The following is a 21,877-nucleotide window of genomic DNA, read 5'->3' on the forward strand; positions in this document are numbered from 1 at the left end:
GAAATGAAATGAAATGAACTGAACTGAAATGAACTAAATTGAATAGAATTAAAGTCTAAAAGTAATGGTTGATTATTCATTTAATTGCACGTAAGAGGTTATACTGGTTACAAAAGATGAAATTTTAAAATTTCACATTGTGCGAATAGAAGTTTCATCAAGAATTGTTTTTTCTCTTGTTTCAGTTAACCAAAAATCTTACACGCAGTAAAAAGTACGAGTATATATATGTCAAACAAACAATAACTAGTTAAACCAACATAACTAGTAAAACCAAAATTAAAATGAACTGAACTAAATTGAACTAAATGAAAATGTAACAAAATCTAAAAGTAATGGTCGATTATTCACTAATTGCGCGTAAGAGGTTACACTGGTTACAAAAGATGAAATTTTAAAACTTTACATTGTGCGAAATAGAAGTTTCATCAAAAATTATTTTTTTTCGTGTTTTAATTAACCAAAAATCTTTTTAAAATGCGTTTATATAACACACTGTAAAAAGTACGAGTATATATATGTGGATCAAACAATAACTAGTAAAACCAAGATGACTTGAATTATTATGGTTAGTTAATGAAGATGTCTTGTATTGGAAAACTGGACTTCCAATGGCATAAGAGTTTCTCTTTTTGTTTTAGGCCAATCACAGGACTTTAAATTTCACAATGATCAATGCATAACTTTTTAAAAATAATTTTTAGAAATAATCCTTCCCAAGATTAAAGTATACTGTAGTACGGAGAACAATAGAAGTCTATGATTGACTTGTAAAAGTATACAGTACTTATATTTTGCTGTCCACCATTAGTTAATTGTCATGTGTTAAAAATTTAAAATCATTTTTCTTTATTTACAAATTTTGATGTTCTGATAAAATTTGTCAATAATATTATGGAGTAATCCATAATCACTAATCAGAGCCAGGCTTATGCTCAGTACAATCACGGATAACTCGGAAAATACAATCAATAATAATACTATAAATGACAATACAAATTACAAATGGAGAAGAAAAAAAATACAAAAATGTAACACATTGTATATAAATGCTCGATTTTAACCACTAGATTAAGACATTATTAGCAGTCATGCACATACGGAGAATTATTGGTACTCATGCACATATATATGGAGAAGTATTTAAACAAATAAACTGTTGTCATTAAAACTTAAAAGTTGCTTTATTAAGATTAAGACATTTTGCTTGTGATGCACGTTCAAAGGAAAAAAGAGAATCTTTGCTGTGTGGAGTGTGCTTCTTTCTTTCTTTTCAATGGAAACTCACACTTTCTGCGTCTTTTTTTTTTTTTTTTTTTTTGGTAAAAACTTTGTGCGTCTTCATTAACAATTGTTTAGTGTGTTACGTGTTACCTAATTAATCTTCATTAAAGTTAAGCAATGTTCACCAACAAAAAGGCTTTTAAATATTTATTACTCCTAGCTTCCATTTCAAAGTAATAGTTGCACCTCATTTTTCATTAGAAAAGTCAGAAAAAGAACTGAGAAGTGATAAAAGTTTAAAAAAATTAGTTTTTGTAATTAAACACCTTACTTATTTTTTATTATATTTAAACACCTTAAAAATCTAAAAATTTATAAATCAACACCGCTTAACGATTTCCATAAGAAAAAAACGTTGATTTTTAATCATGCTATAACTTCCAAAGCATAATTTGATGGTAGAAGGAGTTGTTACCACCATATCATGCCTTGGGAACTTTAGCATAGTTAAAAACTAATGTTTTTTCTAACAAAAATTGTCAAGTGGTGTTGATTTCTAAATTTTTTTTGTTTTTTAAGGTGTTTAAAAACAATAAAAAATAAGTAAGGTGTTAAATTACAAAAACTAGTTTTTTTTTAAGGTATTAAATGACAAAAAATCCTAAGAAAGATGTTAATAAAAAATTTGTTTTTAGTCGAATTAATTATAAGCTAATATAGTAATTAGCTTTTTTCCATTAGTACCTTGATTTCACGAAAATATTAAAAGTACCGATATCTTTTGGCTAAAATGTCCCTTCTCAAACATTACTTTGTCAAATTTTAATTCATTGCGGTTTGTTAAGGATAACGTTATCCCGGAGGATAGAATATCATATGAGATAGAAGTCTATAGGACTTAGGAATCCTACGAAATGTAGGACATCTAGTTTTATATTACAAACTAGATGTCCTACACTTCGTAGAATTCCTAAGTCCTATAGACTTCTATCTCATGTCATATAACATAACTCTATCTCATATGATATTTTATCCTCTATGATAACTACGTTATCCTTAACACGGTTCCATTCAAATTCATTCAATAATAAAATTGCAAAGAGAGAAGGTGAGGCATGCTAAATCAATTGGGACAAGTGCATGTCGAATTGGCAATTGTCCATTGTCCAGAGTTCCAAACTGAAATCCACAGGCATGCCATTCAATGAAACACAATATTTTAGTCCGCAATGGTTGACTCATCATGCAGTAATTCCAGAGAAAGCAAACGATATTTTATAATTGTATAAACAATAATGCGTGTGGCAAAGACAAAGACAAAGACAAAGACGAAGCCGCTGATTCAAGTTGGGTTAACCGTAAAGTGATTCTGGACAAATAGGACCCTTTTACAAATGGTTGGTCATGAATCATGATTGTCAAATTGCTAATTTAGATGGTAAATATTCCCCTTTTTCTCTTTAAATTTGCAAAATTAAAAATTCGGACAAACTTAAGTAAACATTGAGAGTATCTAAAAAATAGACAAATTTTTTTTTTTTTTTTTTTTTTTTTTTTTGGTGCGAATGAGCCACAAGGGCAATATAAATTACAAATGGGGGCGGGGGGATTCGAACCTGAGACCTATTGTACACAGGCCCTCAGTCTTAACCACTAGGCCAAGACATCATTGGTAAAAAATAGACAAATTTAAAAGTACAGAGAGAGTATGTAATTCACATATTATGCATGTAGTAGATTTGATCAAAAGGCGGGTTGGGCTGGGTTCGGGTTGAGTCGATTGAATAAAAATCTGCCCATTATGTTGAGTTGGGTCGGTTCAAGCTTCGGACGAATTTTGTGTGCCCAAACTCGCTATTTCGGGTCATTTCGGGTCGGGCTAAATTTTTAACTAAGTTGTTGTTTTACGTTGCCCAAAATCCGCAATTTTTTAAAAAGTTCGGGCCCGAAAATTGGTCCGAAATATTCTGCCCAAAACATGCTAATTTTCAAGTCGGGTCGGGCCGGGCCCATGTTGATCAGCTCTAGTATGTAGCAATAGTATCAACTTGTTTCTCTTATTAAATACTACGTACTTCGTAATAGGGTCAATGTTTAATTTTAAATCTTGCTTACAATTGATGACTTGGATGCTTAGCTTACTAGCTTAGTGACGAAGAATGAAGGTATACGTGTTCAATACGTTACAAGTTCAAATCTTCTTCTCTATTTAAAATATGCACTGTCCTTATAACTCATTCACACCCGATATTATATCCCGCTTTAATAGACTGTATTTGTTTGCACTTTGCAACTCCCTCTTACCAACCCCAAAATAATAAATAAAAAAGATAAAAAAAACATTTATTTGTGACCGAAAGTTGGGTCATTGATTAATATTATTTGAGGCAACCTAATGAAGCGATGCGATGGCATATATATCTATGTCCTACAAAATGGAACGACGGCATGCAATAAGCGGCCAACAACATCATAATTTTGATCGCCAAATTATTAGACATCTCTTTTTTGTTCTTATTTAATTAATTATAATTAAGTAATGGGAAATGGTGGCCACTTTTCCGTTGAATGAATCCACATAAATTTATTTATATTAATGAATGTTTGCTATTATAGTCAATAATAATTATTAAACTATAAGTTACGTAAAAAAATAGATTAGGCATACTAATTTGTTTATTCTTTCTTGTAAACAAGACCGACCTTCATATTCACACGACATATTTATTTTCACAAGAACCCCTTAAAATATACTTTGTGTGAATGAGGTAAGAGAGCAATACTTTGGACACTGGTGAATTTTCAACAATTTTACAAGGAGGTCAGCAGGTCCATTACAAGAATTAGACAATATACTATGTAGTATGTAATGTCAAACAATTATACTCAGTTTTTTTTCTTTTTGGTATGAAAGAGAGGCAAAGCCCAATCCCTAATTATACTCATATTTTAGGGGATTGAAATTGAAAATAAAATGCCTCTTACGTGTTAGAAAATTCCTTGAATCGGTCAAACCCCTTACTGCAACGCCCCATCACAGGGATCTCGCTGCCCGGTCAGCGAGTCGGGGTCCAGGGGTGACGCCCCTGGTTTAGGGGTTCGAGGACGCAACATGGGTTATCGGTTATTCCGGACTAGGGTTATCTGTTTTGAGCCTATTTTCTGGATTTTTCTGCATCTGTCTAGAGAGTACTACATAAACTATCTAGGTCATAACTTAGTTGTATTATGTAATATGTACTCCTCAAGATCAATAAAAATTTTCTTCCCTCTGTATGTGGACGTAGCTAACACATTGTTAGTGAACCACGTTAAATCTATGCGTTCTTTATTTACGTTATTTAATTTTTCTTTGCATCCGTTATAACATTACGTATTTGAACAGGCTCCGGTAGAAGGAAATTAAAATATGGTAGCTAGGCCGGTAGCTGGACTGTTAAGGTGGTAGTAGTTGGCTAGTTGCCACGCAAAATTAGCATAAAATTTATACTTTTTCATAGAATATATAGTCTTCTTTAGGTTGTTACCTACCCTAATTAACTAGGAAATAGGCACAATGGACTACTCTATTCCTTGCTGGTATACCAAATATTATACCCTACAAATTCAGTTTCTACGTTATGGTTGCACCACATTAGAGCCTTTTATGTATAATCAATATATAATACTACATCACTACAAATTATGTTTTGACCTAATAATTAAGACTGAGAGTCTGTGCATGTGAAGTGTAAACTGCTTTAGGTCCAAATCTCTTCCCTCCATTTATAATTTGTATCATCCTTAGACTCCTCGTGGCTCGCACCAAAAAGGAAAATAAAGTAATACACTATTACGGTCATACACTCATACGTACATCGGTACATGCATATGTTCAATAATCGCATTTGTTGACTTTCCAATATTGAATATGTAAAAATAGAATTACGTATACAATAATTGCATTTGTTGACTTTCCACAATTCAATAAGTAAAAATAGAATGCAGATAAGCGCAAGAGCTAGAGTTATGCGTTGACAAAATAAGATAAACCCATCGCCTAACAAGAAACGTCGATATAGGATAGAGGTTGTAACTTGTAAGATTAAAAAATCTCTATTGCTGAACTTGGTAGGGAAAACTCGTGTTCGATTCCCCCGCAACAACAATTTGGAGGGATTGAAACCTAACCACCCAAAACTCGCCCCGAATTCGGATTAGCCCTAAGAGTAAACCGGGTGCTAACATAAAAAAAAATGTCTATAATGTAAACAAATCATAAAAAAAACAATGGAAAACCCATTTAGGTCCAAAAACAAAATAGCTACGAACTTTAAAAGAGATAAAAAAAAAAAAAATCAAATTCTTAGCTAAAAATACATGAAATCATGTGAAACATAACTACGTCCTGCCACGTTATGATTAAGAGTCTGTTTGCAATACGTGTCTGATGTGAATCTCCGTCTACCCATTTACACAAGAAGTTGTAATGGCCGCTTACTCGCTTGTTTAAACAAAACCAAACTCTCAACATAAGTAAAAACTGTATAATTAGAAGATCTAGCATAAGTTTTGGCAAGATCTCTAACCCTTTCTTTCTTCACATCATATGACTTTATCCCTTTCCCATCAACAGCAAACAATAACTCACCATTACTCTTGAAATGCAACAATTTATCAAATTGTAACGAAAATGTGTAACGTTTACTCCACGAATTCGACACACCGTACTCTCCCATCACCCAAATATCATTCCTAGATTGATAATGAGAACAATACACGGCGAGTGATCCTCCCAACATTGTCGGAAACTTCTCCTTTGGCTCATCATCGGTTTTTAACCCCTTAGGTAGCTCAAAATACTTAAAAACCTCGTTTTCAACATCAAATGAAACAATGTACATATCTTTATCCTTATACCATAAATCATCCTCGAGTTTCGGGCCAAAGTTTATCCAATGTATCGCGCCATTAACAAAGACTTGCCCCCCAACACTCCAGTACGGCGGAGGACTAACATTGTTGTTACTGGTCCACGAGTTTGTACTAAGTGTATACACTTGTACGAAACCCGGGCCCGTGGCCCGGTACCGTTCCCCGAAATAGTACTTAATCTCGGCTTTAGGGTAAACCATTACAACAACCTTATAATCTTTCTTAGATGCATCATAACCTAACCCTAGCTCAAGATACGTTGCTTCCCTCATAGCTTCGAACATAGGGTTAGGAACATTAATAGAGCTATTTATAGAAGGATTCCATAATATAATCTCACGAAAACCTCTTGATTTACCTTTTTTAACCAAAACTAACCCATTAATATAGCTAATTAATTCATAAGCACCTTCATAATGATCATATAAGCTTTGTAATTCCATGACTTTTCGAAACGTATCACTTCGACGAACTAAAACATGTTCATCTTTAAGCCAACTTCTAGCTGGTCGATACATGACTAGTAAATGACTAACCTCGATATTGTTTTTGTAAGTTTCCATATGTGTAGAAACGAAATCTGAGTCATCGATTAAAGACCGCCACGTGGAGGACACGGTCCGGAATTTTAGGAGGTCACGTGCGGGGAGTCTCGAGAGGATTTCTTCGACGAGGATTTCTTCCGGTAAGCCGCCGCCTTCGGTTTTAACCCTTTTCTTCCCCGCCGTGACAACCACCTCGTGTAGGGAGGAAACCTCCGTGAGTTTGTTAAAGAGGCGTTTTTTATCGGCTTTATCGAAGTTAAACTTGGTGGCGAAATATGATGCGATTGAATATAGCCACGCGTCGCTATGTAACGCTACCATGGATATCCACTCGTGTTTTGTCATGGTGTTCCGTACAAAGTTGATCCCTAGTCTTGGTTCGGGAAGGTCCGAAAAAGATGGTATGTTGACCTCCCATTTTTGGTTCGGGTGCCCGTATAAGCATAGATTCGGGCTATTCGGATCACATAAACGGTAAAACTCTTCAAATTCCTTTGTTAATGCCTTGATCATTCCTCCTCTTCTACCTTTGAAATCCTTGATGACATCCTCCACCGTTCGAGGATACGCCATCGAAAGAACAGAACAGGATGGTGCGATATTTAGGGAACAGATGAAGTATAACGAACGGGAAATCAACGAAAAACGATCATCGTTTTCGCCTTTTGAAAGAGAAAATTAGAGATTTGAGTGTTTGAATTGAATAAAAGCTTAAATTTCTTGATGAAAATTCAAAGAAGTTTGGGGAAAAACTAGGAGAAATTGGTAGAAGTTATATAATAAGGCATGATGAAGGAAAGTAGTGGAGGAAAAGAATGAGTTTTGATAGGCCCAAAGAAGTAGAGGTAGGTGTAGATGTTATATTTGACTATTATTCTTTTTTTCTTTTTATAGTGTGAATGAAGTGATTTCCATGTCCCTTAATAAATAAATATTATCCTTAACTATATACAATTATTTATTTTATTACTCCCTTCGTCCCGGAATACTTGACCTGTTTTCCTTATCGGGCCGTCCCATAATATTTGACCTGTTTCTAAAAATGAAAATATTCTAACAATATTATATTATTTCTCACTCCACCCCTATTAACCCACCTACCACCTACTCCATACAAAAAATAATTAAAAATTTCACCCTATTAAATTAAATAAGTCAATTCAAATCCCTTAAACTTTGTGCCGGTCAAACCGGGTCGAGTATTCCGGGACGGAGGGAGTATGAGTCATTGACATAAACCCAAGAAAGGTATATGTATTTTCCCTTAAAAAATAAAAATAAAAAATACTACGTATATATGTATGGGAGCCATTTGGGATTACTCTTGCCCCCCAAGAAAGAATGGAATAGGTCTTTTTGAAGTTGTAAAGTGTGTTATGCCTTGCCAATTTCCAATTTTATCTTTTTGTTTTGAATTCAAACTTGTATCAACATTATTGATGAGATTTAAGAAAGCTTAATTATCTCATCAGATGTGGATTGGATTTATGCAAACGAAAGACTGGGTATAACAAATTAAACAGAACGAGAGATATATATGAAAAGTAACTCTAATAGATAATCACAAGGATGATTAATATCCTTAACAATTACTTGTGCTCGTTTTTGGGTATTTGATAATTGATACCCTACCACAAAAATAGGGTAGTTCCATTTATTTAGAATGAATCAGATTTTTTTTTTTTCAAGGGTAAATCTAGCTTATAAATGCGGGAGGGGAAACTCAAAATTGAAATGTATCATATACAGGCCCCCAATCTTTATCACTGGGCAAAACTTTTTTTGTTGGGTGAAACAGAATGGCCACCCAAAATAGTTAAATAATTCTTCTGTTTCAAAAAAAATTGCAACACTTTGAATAGCACGTTTGCCACGGAATAAATTTGACAATAATTATCTCTAATTATCTTTTTCAAAAACATCTTAAAATTTAATATTATATATAGTGAAATCAATTCAACGACATTTACTTGATAACATTTGTTTTTAATAAATTAGTAAAAATATATGATCAAAGTTGGTGGATGAATAGTGTTGCAATTTTTATGACACGGTGGAAATATATTATTCACACAACAGTGCATCAACTATCTCATGGTAAACTTTAATCATTAACTCAACCTCGATTATTTTTGTGGTACCCAAGACTTGAAATCAAATCTTGTATACGTCGTTATGTTCTCCACATTCAGAAAAAAGAAAAAAATAATTTTGTGGTATATGACTTTTTGGACATACCCTTGTACGGTTATACCCTTAACGTACAAGACTTAGCATCTTACAGTCTTACCTTCGTATCTGTACGTTTTCTACAAAATCAATTATTGGAAATTTAACTGTTTTTCGTAGTGAGCAGAGAAAATAGACGTTTGCCCCCACTCAACCCAACACATTAGTAGGTCTATGGAATCATGAACAGAGAGTATAGGATGATAAGCAAACCAATACATCAGTCAGGCCAAGTAAAAACGAATTTACATCAGTCAGGCCATCTGATAAAACATCGGTAACATGACCGTGGATTTACTTGTGAATATCACTAAGAAGTATTTCAATTAGATGCTAACTGGACTTGCAATTCTCAATGTTTTTTAGCTTTTCAGGAATTACACCACAGAAATATCAGGGATGTGTTGAATAAGTGGCCAGTTTTCGCCATCCGGGAACTCACATCTTCTCTGAAGTTCAGGACACAGAGAGATCCGAAGTTCCTGTAACGAAGTGAGGCGATGGAAAGACTCTGGAAGTACAACTATCTTAGGACATTCACGGATTTCAAGAACACGAAGCTGACTGAGGTTCCCTATCCACTCTGGTAGGGCTCTTAAGTTGGCGAGACTGACGATTTTTAGCCTCTGAAGTACTGTCAGACTACCAACTTCCTCAGGGAGCATCTCTATTTTCGGGATGTCCCACAATTCTAAGGAACACAGGCTCTTGAGACCGTGCCAAGCTGTTGATTTGATACTATTGTATCCAAAGTCCAACTCTTCACAATGCCGAATTTCCAGTTCCTTGAGAACAGAAAGATGCAGTAGTGCACTCGAAATGTCTGTCAATCTGCAACATTCTTCAATTACAAGTCGATGGAGAAAGGTTGGAGATTCGGCAACCAAATGGATCAGTTCTTGGCATTCAGAAATTAATAGGGCTTTTCCAGTGAAAAGATTGATCGAGAGTGAAACTAGTTCCTGCACCGAGTGTATATTAAGCCACTTCATTGTGAAAAGAGCTGATTCCTCTGCAGAAAGAAGATCTTTCAGTAGCTTCCCATGGATTTCATTGGCATCCAGGGACTCAAGCCTTGGTACCACAGGGACCCACATCAGTTTCGAGCAACCTTCTATCCAGAGTTCAGAAACACAAGGGAAATATAACCTCTGCATCAGAGAATTCTGATGTTCCTCCAATCTTGACCATCCCTTTAACTCAGGCAAATCTAACAACATCAAAGATTCTAAGGATGGAAAGTATTTCTCTGCAGAAGAACTTCTTATACTGTTATCATCACCACCGCTCTCTATGTACTCCAACACACTGAGGTCACAGAGACGAAGAAATCTGAGATGAGGAAGTCTACTGAAGCTTGGGAGATGATTGCATCTATGGCAGGATCTAATAGATATATAAACAAGGTAAGGGAACTCGTTCATCCCCCATCGTGGAAACTGCACTCCTTTCCAACCCCAAACTTTCAGACGTTTTACAGATGGAGGAGGCTGCAGCCATTTTAACACATCTTCCTCCACATCGGCATAAACATCATGCTCTACATATGATGATGACCATTTTACGAATAAGTTTGTCATCTTCTTATCCTTCAAATTTGCTGCTCTGGCTTCTGATACCGCTTTCTGACGATGTTTTACATAACAGATTTTGAGCTCACCGGCAAGATTATTCAATCTAGCTAGTGCATCTAGACCATTACTTTCCCCCACTATAAATATGTCTAATGCCCGGAGAGATGTTAATTCCCCAAAGCAAGAAGGCATATCAATCAATCTCTCTCCATTATGCAAATTTCGGAGCTTGATCAATTTATTAAAACCTCTTGGCAATTCCTTAAGCTTGTAACACCTCTTGATATCCAGAGTACACAAGTTCTTCAACTTTGTGATGCCATATGGGAGAGATTCTAAACTTGACCCAAGTCTGACATACCTGAGGTGCTTCAGTTCCTCGATGGAGTTCGGGAGGCTCTTACAGCTCGCATTAAACAAGTCCAATGAGCGTAAGCACCTCATACTTGAAAACATTTTATCAGTCTTTTGTAAGACGGAATCTGACAAAACAAGAAGAGATCGCATTGTCTTGGCAGCAAACAACTCTAATGGAGCTGATCCAGCATTCAAACTCAAGTGGAAAATACAGTCAGTATTAGTAATCTGCTGATTTGGCCTTTCTATCAAAAGACAATCATCTGATGCCATATTTCGTGCCAAGTCATTCATTAAACTGTGCATCTTGCAGCTGATTACATCATCATACTCATTTCGTATAACATCTTGAAAGAAAGATCTTCGAAGCAATTCCATGAAATATGCATGACCAATATCCTCCGGGGTTTCATTCCCAGTTGATGACCTAATAAACCCTTGGGCCATCCAAAGGTAAATCAGACATTGCTTATCGATTTCATAATCCTTGGGAAACAACGAACAATAAGCAAAGCACTGCTTCAAGTGTGATGGTAGGTGGTCGTAGCTCAATTTCAATGTTGACATGACACTGTTGTCATTTTGTTCTATCATTCTGAGCTCACTATCCTTGAAACACTCCCATTCCTGCTCGGTATCTTTAGAATAGAGAAGGCCAGCAATGGTCCTAATAGCAAGCGGAACATTGGCACACTTCTTAACAATTTCTTTGCCGATGGTTGTAACCCTTGGATTCCTCTTCTGTTGTCCCTCCTTAAACGCTAGGCTTTTAAACAAAGCCCATGACTCATCCTCTAGCAAGCCTCCCAATTCATAGGGTTGAACTGTGCCCAGGTTTTGAGCAACTACTCCAGACCTCGAGGTCACAATTATTTTACTTCCTCGTTTACCTCCAAACAACAGCCGCCTCAAAACAAGCCATCTCTCACGGTCTTCATCCCACACGTCATCTAATACAAGCAGGTATCTTTTATCATCTACAACTTCCCGCAGGCATGATTGAAGTTGATCCATATTGAGCTGTTGATAATCATCTTCATCAGTAACAAGACTAACAGCTATAAGAATTTTCCTAGATAACTCTTCTACACTAGAAATCCCAGAAACACATGCCCAGCCTTTTAGCTCAAAATGTTTTTGAACATCTTTGTCGTTGTAAGCAAGTTGGGCAAGTGTAGTTTTCCCAAGACCACCAATCCCAACAATTGGGATGATTGACACACTTGCTGCTTCAACATGGTCAGCATCCAAAAGCATCTGTACAATCACAGTTTTGTCCCCGTCTCTACCAATCACCTCTTCCTCTGAAATGAAAGAAGATGTTTCTCTCCCATTCATCGAATTAATCACACGTTCCTCAAATGAAAGCACCCTAAGGTTAAGGGTACTCATATCTGATCTAATAGCCTCAAGTTCCCCAATAACAACCTTCGCCTCTCTTGCAATTTTTTTATTGATTATAACAGGATTTGAAGATGAACACAGCATAAAAGCCATAAATAAGTGTTTGGTCATCTTACCTGCAGGAATGCGTTCATTCTCTTTATCAGCCATAGCAACCTCTTCGAACAAGTCCTCCAATCGGTAAATTATAATTTTCAATCTATTAAGCCACTGTTTGACCAGAGCTTCATTCTCACCTTCACCTCGTCTCTCTGCATCCAGAAGTCGGGCTTGGATTAGCTTCATTGTCCTGTTAAGCTCTTTCAGTTTACGTCTTCCACCTAAATAAGGGGTGAGAGCATTAACAGTTGAATGACTCATATACTCCAAAAGTTTCACGACAACACCAGATATAATGGATTCTGCCATAATTGTTCCCCACCCCCTGATCCCTACTGTTTTGACTCTCTCTTCCCTCTTCTATTTCTAGCTTTGATCTTGCTAACTCTTTGAATCAGAAAACTGGGTAAGTATTGCAGAAGAGTTTTTGCAATCTCGCCATACAATTACCCTATTCTCTGAAAAGCCTAAGATATTTTTGGGTATGAAATTGCAGGGAAAGTACTGGGACCAAAGATCTGACTCTGGTGAGTGGTGAGGATCCTTCATCCTTTGCTTTTCAGTGTAGCTTCCTGGGCTATTATAAAGTCAACAAGGAAAAGTCAAAATTGGCTATTTGATTATCACTTAAATAATTATCCCTGCAACACCAGGCTTTTGCGAATTAAATACTTCTTCCTTTCTCTTTTAGTTGCAACGTTTTGACTTTTACGATTGACAATGCACATCTTTGACCATTAATATCTCTAATCGTGTACAAGTAAAAGTTATAAAAAATTGATATTGTGAAAATACATAATCGAGATAAATTATAACAAGAACCTACGTGACCCTGTTTTAGTTTATGCAAAATCATCAAAGCCGGTCAAAAGAGAAAATATGAATAGTGTAAAAGTCAAAAACGTTGCAACTAAAAGAGAACGGAGTAAGTACGTTTAATTTAATTAGATAACCTGACCATAATAGCAACTAATCATGCCGTTAAGAGTAATATCCTACGAGTATATTCTAAGAGCCAAGAAGGATAGTATATTATTGACAACTGATTGCAATAGATTAAGGTCTTTCTGATTAATACTTCATACCTTCCTTGTGAAAGTGATGGCTAACAGAATATTCTGGATAGTTATAACAGCAGTGACAGTTGACCAATCTCCCTTTCCTCCTTCCCACACGTCGTTAACAGCATAATCTGGATCATCTGAAATAAAACAAAACAGTCACCTGCTCATTGTATATTTACCATTAAACCATTTCTACAACAACTTTTTAGCATCCTATGTAACTATTAGATATCCTTGTAGGTTCATCCAGAAAACCCTTGCGTTCTGTTCAATTACAACAATGAATCTACATTTGGTCTTTTGGATGCCTTCTTCCTTCACGATTAGTTGCTTTAATCAATTTACTGGACTACTACCCTGAATCTGGCATTTTCCGGAATCACAAATGCTACCGCAAGCTGAATCAATCAAATTCTGCATAATTTATCCCAAATAATGCCAAAATCCTTCATTTCCAACCTAATTTGAACCAATAGAAGCTGGACTATGCAGACACAGATTTTGAGCTCGTAAAGTACTGAATGAAGTCCTTAGACTTGAGTAATTCATCCGTAATCACTGGTACTGTTTCCACCTCCCAACTCTAGTAACTATACTACTTTGAGGAAGGCTAGTAGATTATAAATGAGGCACATCTAGCAGCAATTTATAGAAAATAAATTTTAATTTGGAAACATTAAATATGAGGTCATTATTCCAAAAAAAAAAAGGGTTGAAGATAGCCACAACTTTGATCACATTGTAAAATGTCAAAATCCCTAGCAAGTTCCAAAAGTACAAGTACCGCTTCAGAAGGTTAAGGTTAATCCCAACTAAAGTAAAACTTCTAAACAACCTTCCTCCGAATGATGACATAACTGGCATGAACCACCATGGTAGGAGTTAGAGAAGGGTGATGAATGGATCAAGAGTTTAAGACAGATTTTCTAATGTATTTGGCTCCAAAGTATAGTTCCAAAATTCTTTCAAAAATGTATCTCTATGATGTATGAAGAACTGTTCTTTCTTCTTGGCATGTAATGACTGTTCAACAACGAACCGATTGTAAGCTACTTTTAACTCGGGCACTTAAATGTAATAGCAGATAGAGTAATGTGAGCTTAGGATGACACCAAGAAAAACAGCAACAGCAGGGTTGAATAATTCATGAAATATGCATTATAAAAGCCATAATCTTTCAAGCTACAACCTTACACTCAAAAAAATCACTTCCCTACACTTAAAGAAAATACATTGATGATATCCTTTTGAAGTAAAAGAGCTAGCATTAGAAAGTTACCCGGAGCATTTTCCAACACAACCTTTTGAACATCAGGGATATTCTTTGAAGTATATTTCAAAATTCCAAGAAAATTACACATTTTCAACAAATAATTCTCGCTTTCATCATGAAGACATGTAGGCATCAGAGAGAACCACAACAGCCTTGGCAGAGGGGTGGAACAACCTCCCTTAGTGGATGCAGCCCTGATGTTCATTAATTGCTTTTGTCCTAGTCATTCCAGTTTAATTGCTTTTGTCCTATTATTAGAAGTTGTGTTTAAATAGGAAAGGGGAAGGAAAACAGAAGTATGTTGAGAGCGAATGGTTAAGTGGGAGAGTTGAGAGCCTCTCGAAACGTTCTCTATTTTGTAAACAAGCCTTAGCTTTATCCCTTAATATTACAAATTACTTTCTCTATTTCTTGTTGTTCTCTGTTATTGTTATCACTAGTCTGCTTGGAATTCCTGAGTTGCTTGCATAAACCCAATAACAATGTTAAAATTCCTCCATTTCTTTAATTCCTTGCAGAAGCTTACACTTTACATATGCAAGCTTTGATGGCCAAACACATCAAGTAGTGGCTAACTGCTACAATTTAAAGACACTACTTGACTCTGCTTCACAGAATCACAGTTCATAAAATTACAGCACAAACGCCGGAAACAAAGACACCAGTGATAAAAAAAAACGGGTTCCACTATAGTTGCTGGGGTATCAACACATAGTCACATACATATAAATATATAAAAGCAACTAGTGAATTCTTTTGAATCAACTGAAGAATAATGTAACAAGTCAACAAAGATTAGAGAAAGGACATACCTTATTACCCCTTATCATAATATCATTCTTCAACCCATGCAACATTTTCATCTTGCTTCCCTCCACCTACTGCGTCATAGAATACTAAGCTCTTGTGCAAGCAGACTTTGTAGTCAAAGAGTTTACTGTTCCTTCTTTCTGGAAGATACTTGGTCAACTTCCTTAGAACATGAAACAGCTCCACCCCTTCATCTTTTATAACAAAAGGTAACCCAGTAGACGAAGTACTAGAACAGTTATCAGCTAAATCGACTTATTGAATAGAGCGAGTAGTTAATCCGTAATCACTGGTACTATTTCCATCTACCTGCTCTAGTAAATCTACTTAAAGGTCTTACAGCAACTGAACTAGGTCTTACAGCAATAGAGTGAAATAAAATTTTATCCGGAAACATAAAATATGAAGTCATTATTCCAATAAAAGGGTCTCATATAGAAACAACTATGACCACATTGTGAAATGTAAAGATCCCTAGCAAGATCCAAAAGTACAAACTCCCCTTCGGAAGGGTTAAGGTTAATCCCAACTTAGGTAAAACTTCTAAACAACCTTCCCCTGAATGTTGACATAACTGACATTAACCACCACGGTAGGAGTTATAGAAGGGTGATGAATGGATCAAGAGTTCAAGAAAGATTCTATTGTATTTGGCTCCAAAGTACAGTTCCAAAAATCTTTCAAAATGTATCTCTATGATGTATGAAGAACTGTTCTTTCTTCTTGGCATGTAATGACTGTTCAACAAAGAACCGATTGGAAGCTACTTTTAACTTGGGCACTTAAATGTAGCAGATAGAGTAATGTGAGCTAAGGATGACACCAAGAAAAACAACAACAGGGTTGATAATTTATGAAATATGCATTATAAAAGCCACAATCTTTCAAGCTACAACCTTACACTCAGTACTTAAAGAGAATAATATTACAATTGTTCTAGTACTTCTAGTTGAGTTCTCATATTTTCAAACTGATTTACAATAGCATCAATGCTAACATCTACAAATAAATCTTTCTCTAAAGTAGTAACCAAACAATCACTCAACACTTGATCTCCTGCACTATTACGCAATTTATTTTTAACAAAATTCATTCCAAAACATGCTCTTTCTACATTTGCCATTGCCACGGGCAGAAGCAAAACCAACTTCAAAAGCATGTAGACTTTGGAATGAGCTTCATTCTTCGTTGCCTCGACAAGTTTAATAGAAAGCTCATTAAGATTCTTCACCTCCCAAAATCTCTCATCATTCTGAATATCATCAATGAAATTCCCAAGTGCTTGTTCAAAATTTAACAAATCAACATTTGAAAATTCATTGGGATAAAACTTGGCAAGCCGGAGCAATTTTATTTTGTCAAAGGAAGAAAATCGATTAATGGGATCAAAGCAAGACATACAAATAAGTAATTCTTTGTTTACCTCATCAAACCGATTTTCAAGTTCCTGCAATTGTTGATCAATTACACTTTCAAAGACTTCAACTCGAAAATGGTGAAGATTCGCTACTTGTGGCATACCACAACCATACTTTCTTCTCCTCGGAGCAACATACATTCCCTCCATATTAGGAATCTCAACCCCATGTTTAACCATAAAAGAGGTGACTGTGTCCATATGAGAATCCCAACCATCATCCCTTAACTCTTGTAAAAGCTTCTTACATATATCAACCACAGATATTGCATTCGCAAGATTTCGATCCATCAATTGTAAAGATGCGTCGAAAGTATTTTCAATCCCAAATACAGATATCATCAAAAATGCCACAAAAACAAAATCAAATGACATCAATGAATATGTAAGTGACTCGGCTTTATTCTTGTCACCTCTTTCTTTGGAAACATCACCAATGGCATCAAGCGACTCAAGGATTGTGGGATACAAATCAATAACATTCAAAACCATTGTAAGGTGAGATCCTAAACAAGTGCTCCAACGGCTGCTCGAGCTAAGTTCCTCAATTTTATCTAAAGATAATGCCTCTACAACACGTTCACCTTGTCTTTGTCTAAGAAATTATTTCCGCTCGGGTGAACCATCCACATAATTCACCAATGTGGTAAGTACATCAACAAACAACCAATTACAATCAGCATTCTTTTTAGCAACAACAGCTAGAGTTAGCTGAAGTTGGTGAGAAAAACAATGAACATAATACGCTGATGGAGATTCCCTCATGATTAAAGTTTTGATGTCATGAATTGCATCTTGCATTTTCCCAGCACCATTGTAACATTGACCTCGAACTCTAGACAGACTTAGAGAGTGCTCCATAAGCAATGACTCGGTTGTAGCTTTCAATGTCAAAGAATTAGTATCGGGAACATACACAATACCAAGAAAACGCTCTATTATTTCTCCTTTCTTACTGATATACCGCAAAAAGAGAGTCATTTGATCTTTATCACATAAATCTGCACACACATCGACAAGGATAGAAAAAATTCCATCACCAAGTTCTTCAATGATGGCTTTAGTTGTCTCTTTTGCACAAACATTGATGATATCCTTTTGAATTAAAGGAGCTAGCATTAGAAAGTTACCCGGAGCATTTTCCAACACAACCTTTTGAACATCAGGGATATTCTTTAAAGTATATTTAAAAAATCCAAGAATATTACACATATTCAACAAATAATTCTCGCTTTCATCATGAAGACGTGTAGGCATCCCTTGAAGTAAAATCCACCTCATACATCCAACTGAATCTTTTAATTGCTTTCGATATCGACTTGTAACTTGTTCAGAATTGGAAAAAACAGATGATTGAACCCATTTGACATTGAAAATCATTTAAACTTCGCAAAGCTTGATTATGAGCACTCAAAGGTCCACCAACATGCTCGTCAAACGCATTTGACTTGCTCCATGTTCTAAATCCTTCACTAACAAAAGCGTCTCCCCCAACCGAAACCTCATTTTCAAACAGATAGCAAATGAAGCAAAAAGCTGCCTCTTTGGTAACACTATACTCAAGCCAAGGTTTATACTTTCCAAACCATCTACGGTTAAAACGGCACACTGTTTTCTCAAAAGGACTTTGACTGAAGTTGGGTTGAAAAGGTTTTCTTCGAATATATTCTCTCCTAACCATATCCCTATGATTCGGATGAAAAGCACTCATCTTCCTTCTTTCTCCCGGGTCTTGAGGAAGACTTCGAACATCCAATTTACTTAATCTTCCATGATCAATCAAAGCTTCAGTCCTAACATTCGAACTATCTCCAGATTCTGTTTCACTCTCTTGTTTTAGAGCAATACCCCCGGTTTCATCAAATGGAGGAATATGGGTAGATGATGAAGAATTTTTTTTACTTGCTTGAGTTGGGATGGGATTTGGACTAGTGGTATTTACAATTTCTTTACAAATCCGTTTCTTAAAGAAACTTGAAATATCCTTCTCTTTTGTTCTCTTCATTCTGAAATTTATTTGATGAAATTAATTAGACCCTAATTTATACAAAATCGCCAAATGCAAAACTAAAATGAATAATTCATCAATTTTCAAGTTAAAATCAATAATTTACTGAATTGAACAACTTCATTCTCAAATTAAAATCTATCAATCAGCAATTCATCCTATTCAAAACCTAATTCCTAATTTGGAAATGTACAGTTAAATGTAAATTGCAAGAGAAAGAGAGACTGAGAAGGGGGAAATTAACTGACCTAGCTGCCGGAATCAATGAGCTGGTCTCCGGATTTGAAGCTGACGTCGTATATCCTCATCAGCCGTTACACCGCGTCGCCGCCGGCAAGACCAACACGCTGCTCAGCCGCAGTAGAAAACAGTGAAGAGAGACACTGAGCTATTTTTCGAACCAAAATTGAATTTTGTTTATTTGGAGTAGCACGTGCACATAAACACATTTACAATATTTCTAAATTGAACCTGTTTATTAGGAAAACCATAAAGCATAAATATGATCTTAAACTCAATTTGTAATTATATTGTTTTATTATTGGATTGGACTATTGGATTCATGTGTAGGATCTTGCTTAGGATCCTTTCAAAGTTGGACTAGATAAATTAAGTTAACTTTTAAATTTGTCAAAAAAACAAGAGTTTTATTAAGAAATTGGAGCATTAAGTAACGGAGGAAGTGCTTCTTTTGATTTTTTAAAAGTATAATAATTTGACTTTTAATTTTTCCTCGTATTAAGATCATATGGGATATGAGATATAAAAAATGAATGTTATTGTTAAAATGGTGTTGATCATAGAGGTCGGCGAGGCGGCATGCTGTGATGTGTGAGCAAACACATCACCACACATCACAGCGCCAAACATGTACCATTTATTTAAAAAAGAGTACCATTTCATTAAAAAAGAGTACCATTTCGATAAAAACATGTACCATTTCGTTAAAAAGAGTATGATTTCGTTAAAAACGTAGTACCATTTCGATTAAAATATGTATCATTTCATTGATTTTTTTCGCTGTTATGTTTTTACAAAAACAGTAAAAATATAACAGACTGCGATTTTAACTTCCTCGTTGATCATATGCTTACTTGCTTTGGTCAAAGTTATTTACTTCAATTTATTCACTTATTCTAAACAATTTGGCGTTGATCATATGGTACTGGGACGTATTTATGGAGGAATACGTACTCCCTCCGTTTTGAAATAATGGGACACTTACACATTTCACAACAACCAAGATAAATGATGGAAAGTACTCCGTATCCCAAACCTTTAAAATGCATGAACTCAAAATACTATGCTTAACAATAGTGTATTGAGTCACATTTAGGTGAAATTCACTATTCATAAGGAAAGTTTTTATTTTCCTTCCCTTTGAAAGCTCTATCAGCCTTGCTCAATCAACCAAGGTTCGATTCTTGGTCCTTGCATATTTCCAAAAAAATTTGCTATCCCTTTTCTCCTTTCCTTTCTTTCTTCTGATCCACCTCCTGGATCGTTTTCAATTTTTCCTGTCGGAACACTAAGACTCCTTCTCTCTCCAACTTCGTCACACACAGCAAGACTTATTCATCGAAAAACGCTAATTCCTCCGAGTTCATCTTCATCAACATCAATGCGGTCCTCAATTTAGGGTTTGTTCTTTAGATAAGAATCGTGTTAAAAGTGTTTGATTATTTTCTTCTTAGGTAGTTAATTTGGTGGTAGTGGTTTTAATCTGCACGTTTTTATTGTTTATTTATGCAATTTGGGTGTTAGATTGAATATCCCATTATTTAAACCAATGTAGGGGATTTAATTAAAAGATGGTTTAACTAGCAATATTTGCTGGTATAAATGGATCAAAAGCTTGTTTAATTGTTGCTTGTCTTGACAATATAGTATGATTTATACAGTTATTGATCTGTTTGTGATCTTGTACAGATGCAAATCTTCGTCAAGACTCTTACCGGAAAAATCATCACTCTCAAGGTCGAGAGTTCTGACACGGGCTACTGGCCACTTTAATCAGGCTAATTAAATTTGTTGTAAGTTGGGTTCATAATTTTATCAGTTGAATAAGTTTATTAGTTGGGTTTATTCTGCATAAGTTTATCAGTTGGGTTTATTCTGCTTCCACCCCCCCCCCCCCCCGTTCTCATCTTCATATTAACAAGTTTCTCCTTTTCACTCTTATGCATCAGCTTCTAAAGAATTTTAAGGTGCAGAATGTTCATAATAGCATTAGTGCAGCCTTTGCGTTTCCTTTTATTTCCTGCTGATTTTGGGAGGTAACCCAACTGTCTATAAACCAATTTAATCTTATTATATCATATTCTAAAATATTATTTTATTTCTTTCTTTGGTTTTAGAGCATGAACTTTGATGGTTCATTTCTTGAGAATGTTCATAGTAGCTTATCAAGTCAATTAATTACCTAATTATTTGCATACTATCTGATAAATGTCTAAGATTTCCCCGTACCTCTTTCATAACATTATGCCTATTGTTTTTAGAATATAATCCACACATGTTTTCTATATGCCGTCATTCTGGGAGTTTTTGGTGTCTTTAGTCGGCATTGCAACAGGTTGTCAAGAGCTACATTCAAGTCCAAGTAAACTTAGAAGGTCATCTTAATAGTGATGTTGTTCTTGTAACTTCGTCAGTATTTCAGCAACAGTTTCTTTCGAGTTGCATGTGGTACCTAATCAGAAACTTATTGTTTCTTATTTGGAAATCAAAAACCATTTGAAATGAAACTTAACTTAAACATGGATTGTATGTATATTGCATAGTGTGCAGCTAACCCTTTCGATCAATAAGTGAGATAGCAGCTTTTGAATAGATGTTATGAAGATACAGTTTTTGTCAAAATTTGCAACTACATACCACCTTTTTTGTTCTTCCTGCAGGTCTGCTCCTTTTAGTTGGTGTTTGAACATGGTTGTCGGAACTGCATAAACATGGGTAT

The 21,877-nt window shown here is 35.4% G+C and overlaps 5 protein-coding genes across 8 annotated transcripts; all 5 read right to left on the minus strand.

Moving 5' to 3' along the window:
* Positions 1–5,549: 5,549 nt before the first annotated feature.
* Positions 5,550–7,531, minus strand: LOC110775096 (F-box protein CPR1). The gene has a single exon (XM_021979702.2). The coding sequence runs from the start codon at positions 7,254–7,256 to the stop codon at positions 5,676–5,678; it is 1,581 nt and encodes a 526-aa protein (XP_021835394.1). The 5' UTR covers positions 7,257–7,531; the 3' UTR covers positions 5,550–5,675.
* Positions 7,532–8,827: 1,296 nt separating this feature from the next.
* Positions 8,828–16,187, minus strand: LOC110775091 (disease resistance protein RGA2). Of its 4 annotated transcripts, none has more exons than XM_056827856.1 (4): positions 15,496–16,187; positions 13,432–13,547; positions 12,484–12,923; positions 8,828–12,363 (listed from the first exon to the last, which is right to left on the minus strand). In XM_056827856.1, exons 3-4 carry the CDS (start codon positions 12,653–12,655, stop codon positions 9,290–9,292), a joined length of 3,246 nt encoding a protein of 1,081 aa, XP_056683834.1. In that variant the 5' UTR covers positions 12,656–12,923; positions 13,432–13,547; positions 15,496–16,187; the 3' UTR covers positions 8,828–9,289. The 4 variants fall into 4 exon arrangements, with proteins under 4 accessions (XP_056683834.1, XP_021835386.2, XP_056683836.1 ...); XM_056827858.1 differs by having other exon boundaries at positions 8,829–12,363; positions 12,484–12,567; XM_021979694.2 differs by having other exon boundaries at positions 8,828–12,923.
* Positions 15,518–17,402, minus strand: LOC110775088 (uncharacterized). Its single transcript, XM_056828422.1, has 2 exons — positions 16,423–17,402; positions 15,518–15,722 (listed from the first exon to the last, which is right to left on the minus strand). The coding sequence occupies exons 1-2, from the start codon at positions 17,400–17,402 to the stop codon at positions 15,518–15,520; spliced, it is 1,185 nt and encodes a 394-aa protein (XP_056684400.1).
* Positions 17,403–17,513: 111 nt separating this feature from the next.
* LOC110775077 (uncharacterized) lies at positions 17,514–18,191 on the minus strand. Its single transcript, XM_021979677.2, has one exon. The coding sequence runs from the start codon at positions 18,189–18,191 to the stop codon at positions 17,514–17,516; it is 678 nt and encodes a 225-aa protein (XP_021835369.2).
* Positions 18,192–18,240: 49 nt separating this feature from the next.
* On the minus strand, positions 18,241–18,915 carry LOC110775078 (uncharacterized). The gene has a single exon (XM_021979678.1). The coding sequence runs from the start codon at positions 18,913–18,915 to the stop codon at positions 18,241–18,243; it is 675 nt and encodes a 224-aa protein (XP_021835370.1).
* Between the last annotated feature and the right edge of the window lie 2,962 nt (positions 18,916–21,877).

This window comes from Spinacia oleracea, chromosome 5 (genome assembly GCF_020520425.1).
Source record: "Spinacia oleracea cultivar Varoflay chromosome 5, BTI_SOV_V1, whole genome shotgun sequence".
Taxonomy (NCBI): domain Eukaryota; kingdom Viridiplantae; phylum Streptophyta; class Magnoliopsida; order Caryophyllales; family Amaranthaceae; genus Spinacia; species Spinacia oleracea.

Bases quoted from the DNA above. Each gene is read 5' to 3' on its own strand.
- LOC110775096 (XM_021979702.2), bottom strand. From the start codon at position 7,256: ATGGCGTATCCTCGAACGGTGGAGGATGTCATCAAGGATTTCAAAGGT.
- LOC110775091 (XM_021979694.2), bottom strand. From the start codon at position 12,655: ATGGCAGAATCCATTATATCTGGTGTTGTCGTGAAACTTTTGGAGTAT.
- LOC110775088 (XM_056828422.1), bottom strand. From the start codon at position 17,402: ATGGTTTTGAATGTTATTGATTTGTATCCCACAATCCTTGAGTCGCTT. The intron at 15,723-16,422 runs GTAATATTATTC...TAACTGTTCTAG, and splicing joins CTAGAAGTACTAGAACAATT to TACTTCGTCTACTGGGTTAC.
- LOC110775077 (XM_021979677.2), bottom strand. From the start codon at position 18,191: ATGAGGTGGATTTTACTTCAAGGGATGCCTACACGTCTTCATGATGAA.
- LOC110775078 (XM_021979678.1), bottom strand. From the start codon at position 18,915: ATGAAGAGAACAAAAGAGAAGGATATTTCAAGTTTCTTTAAGAAACGG.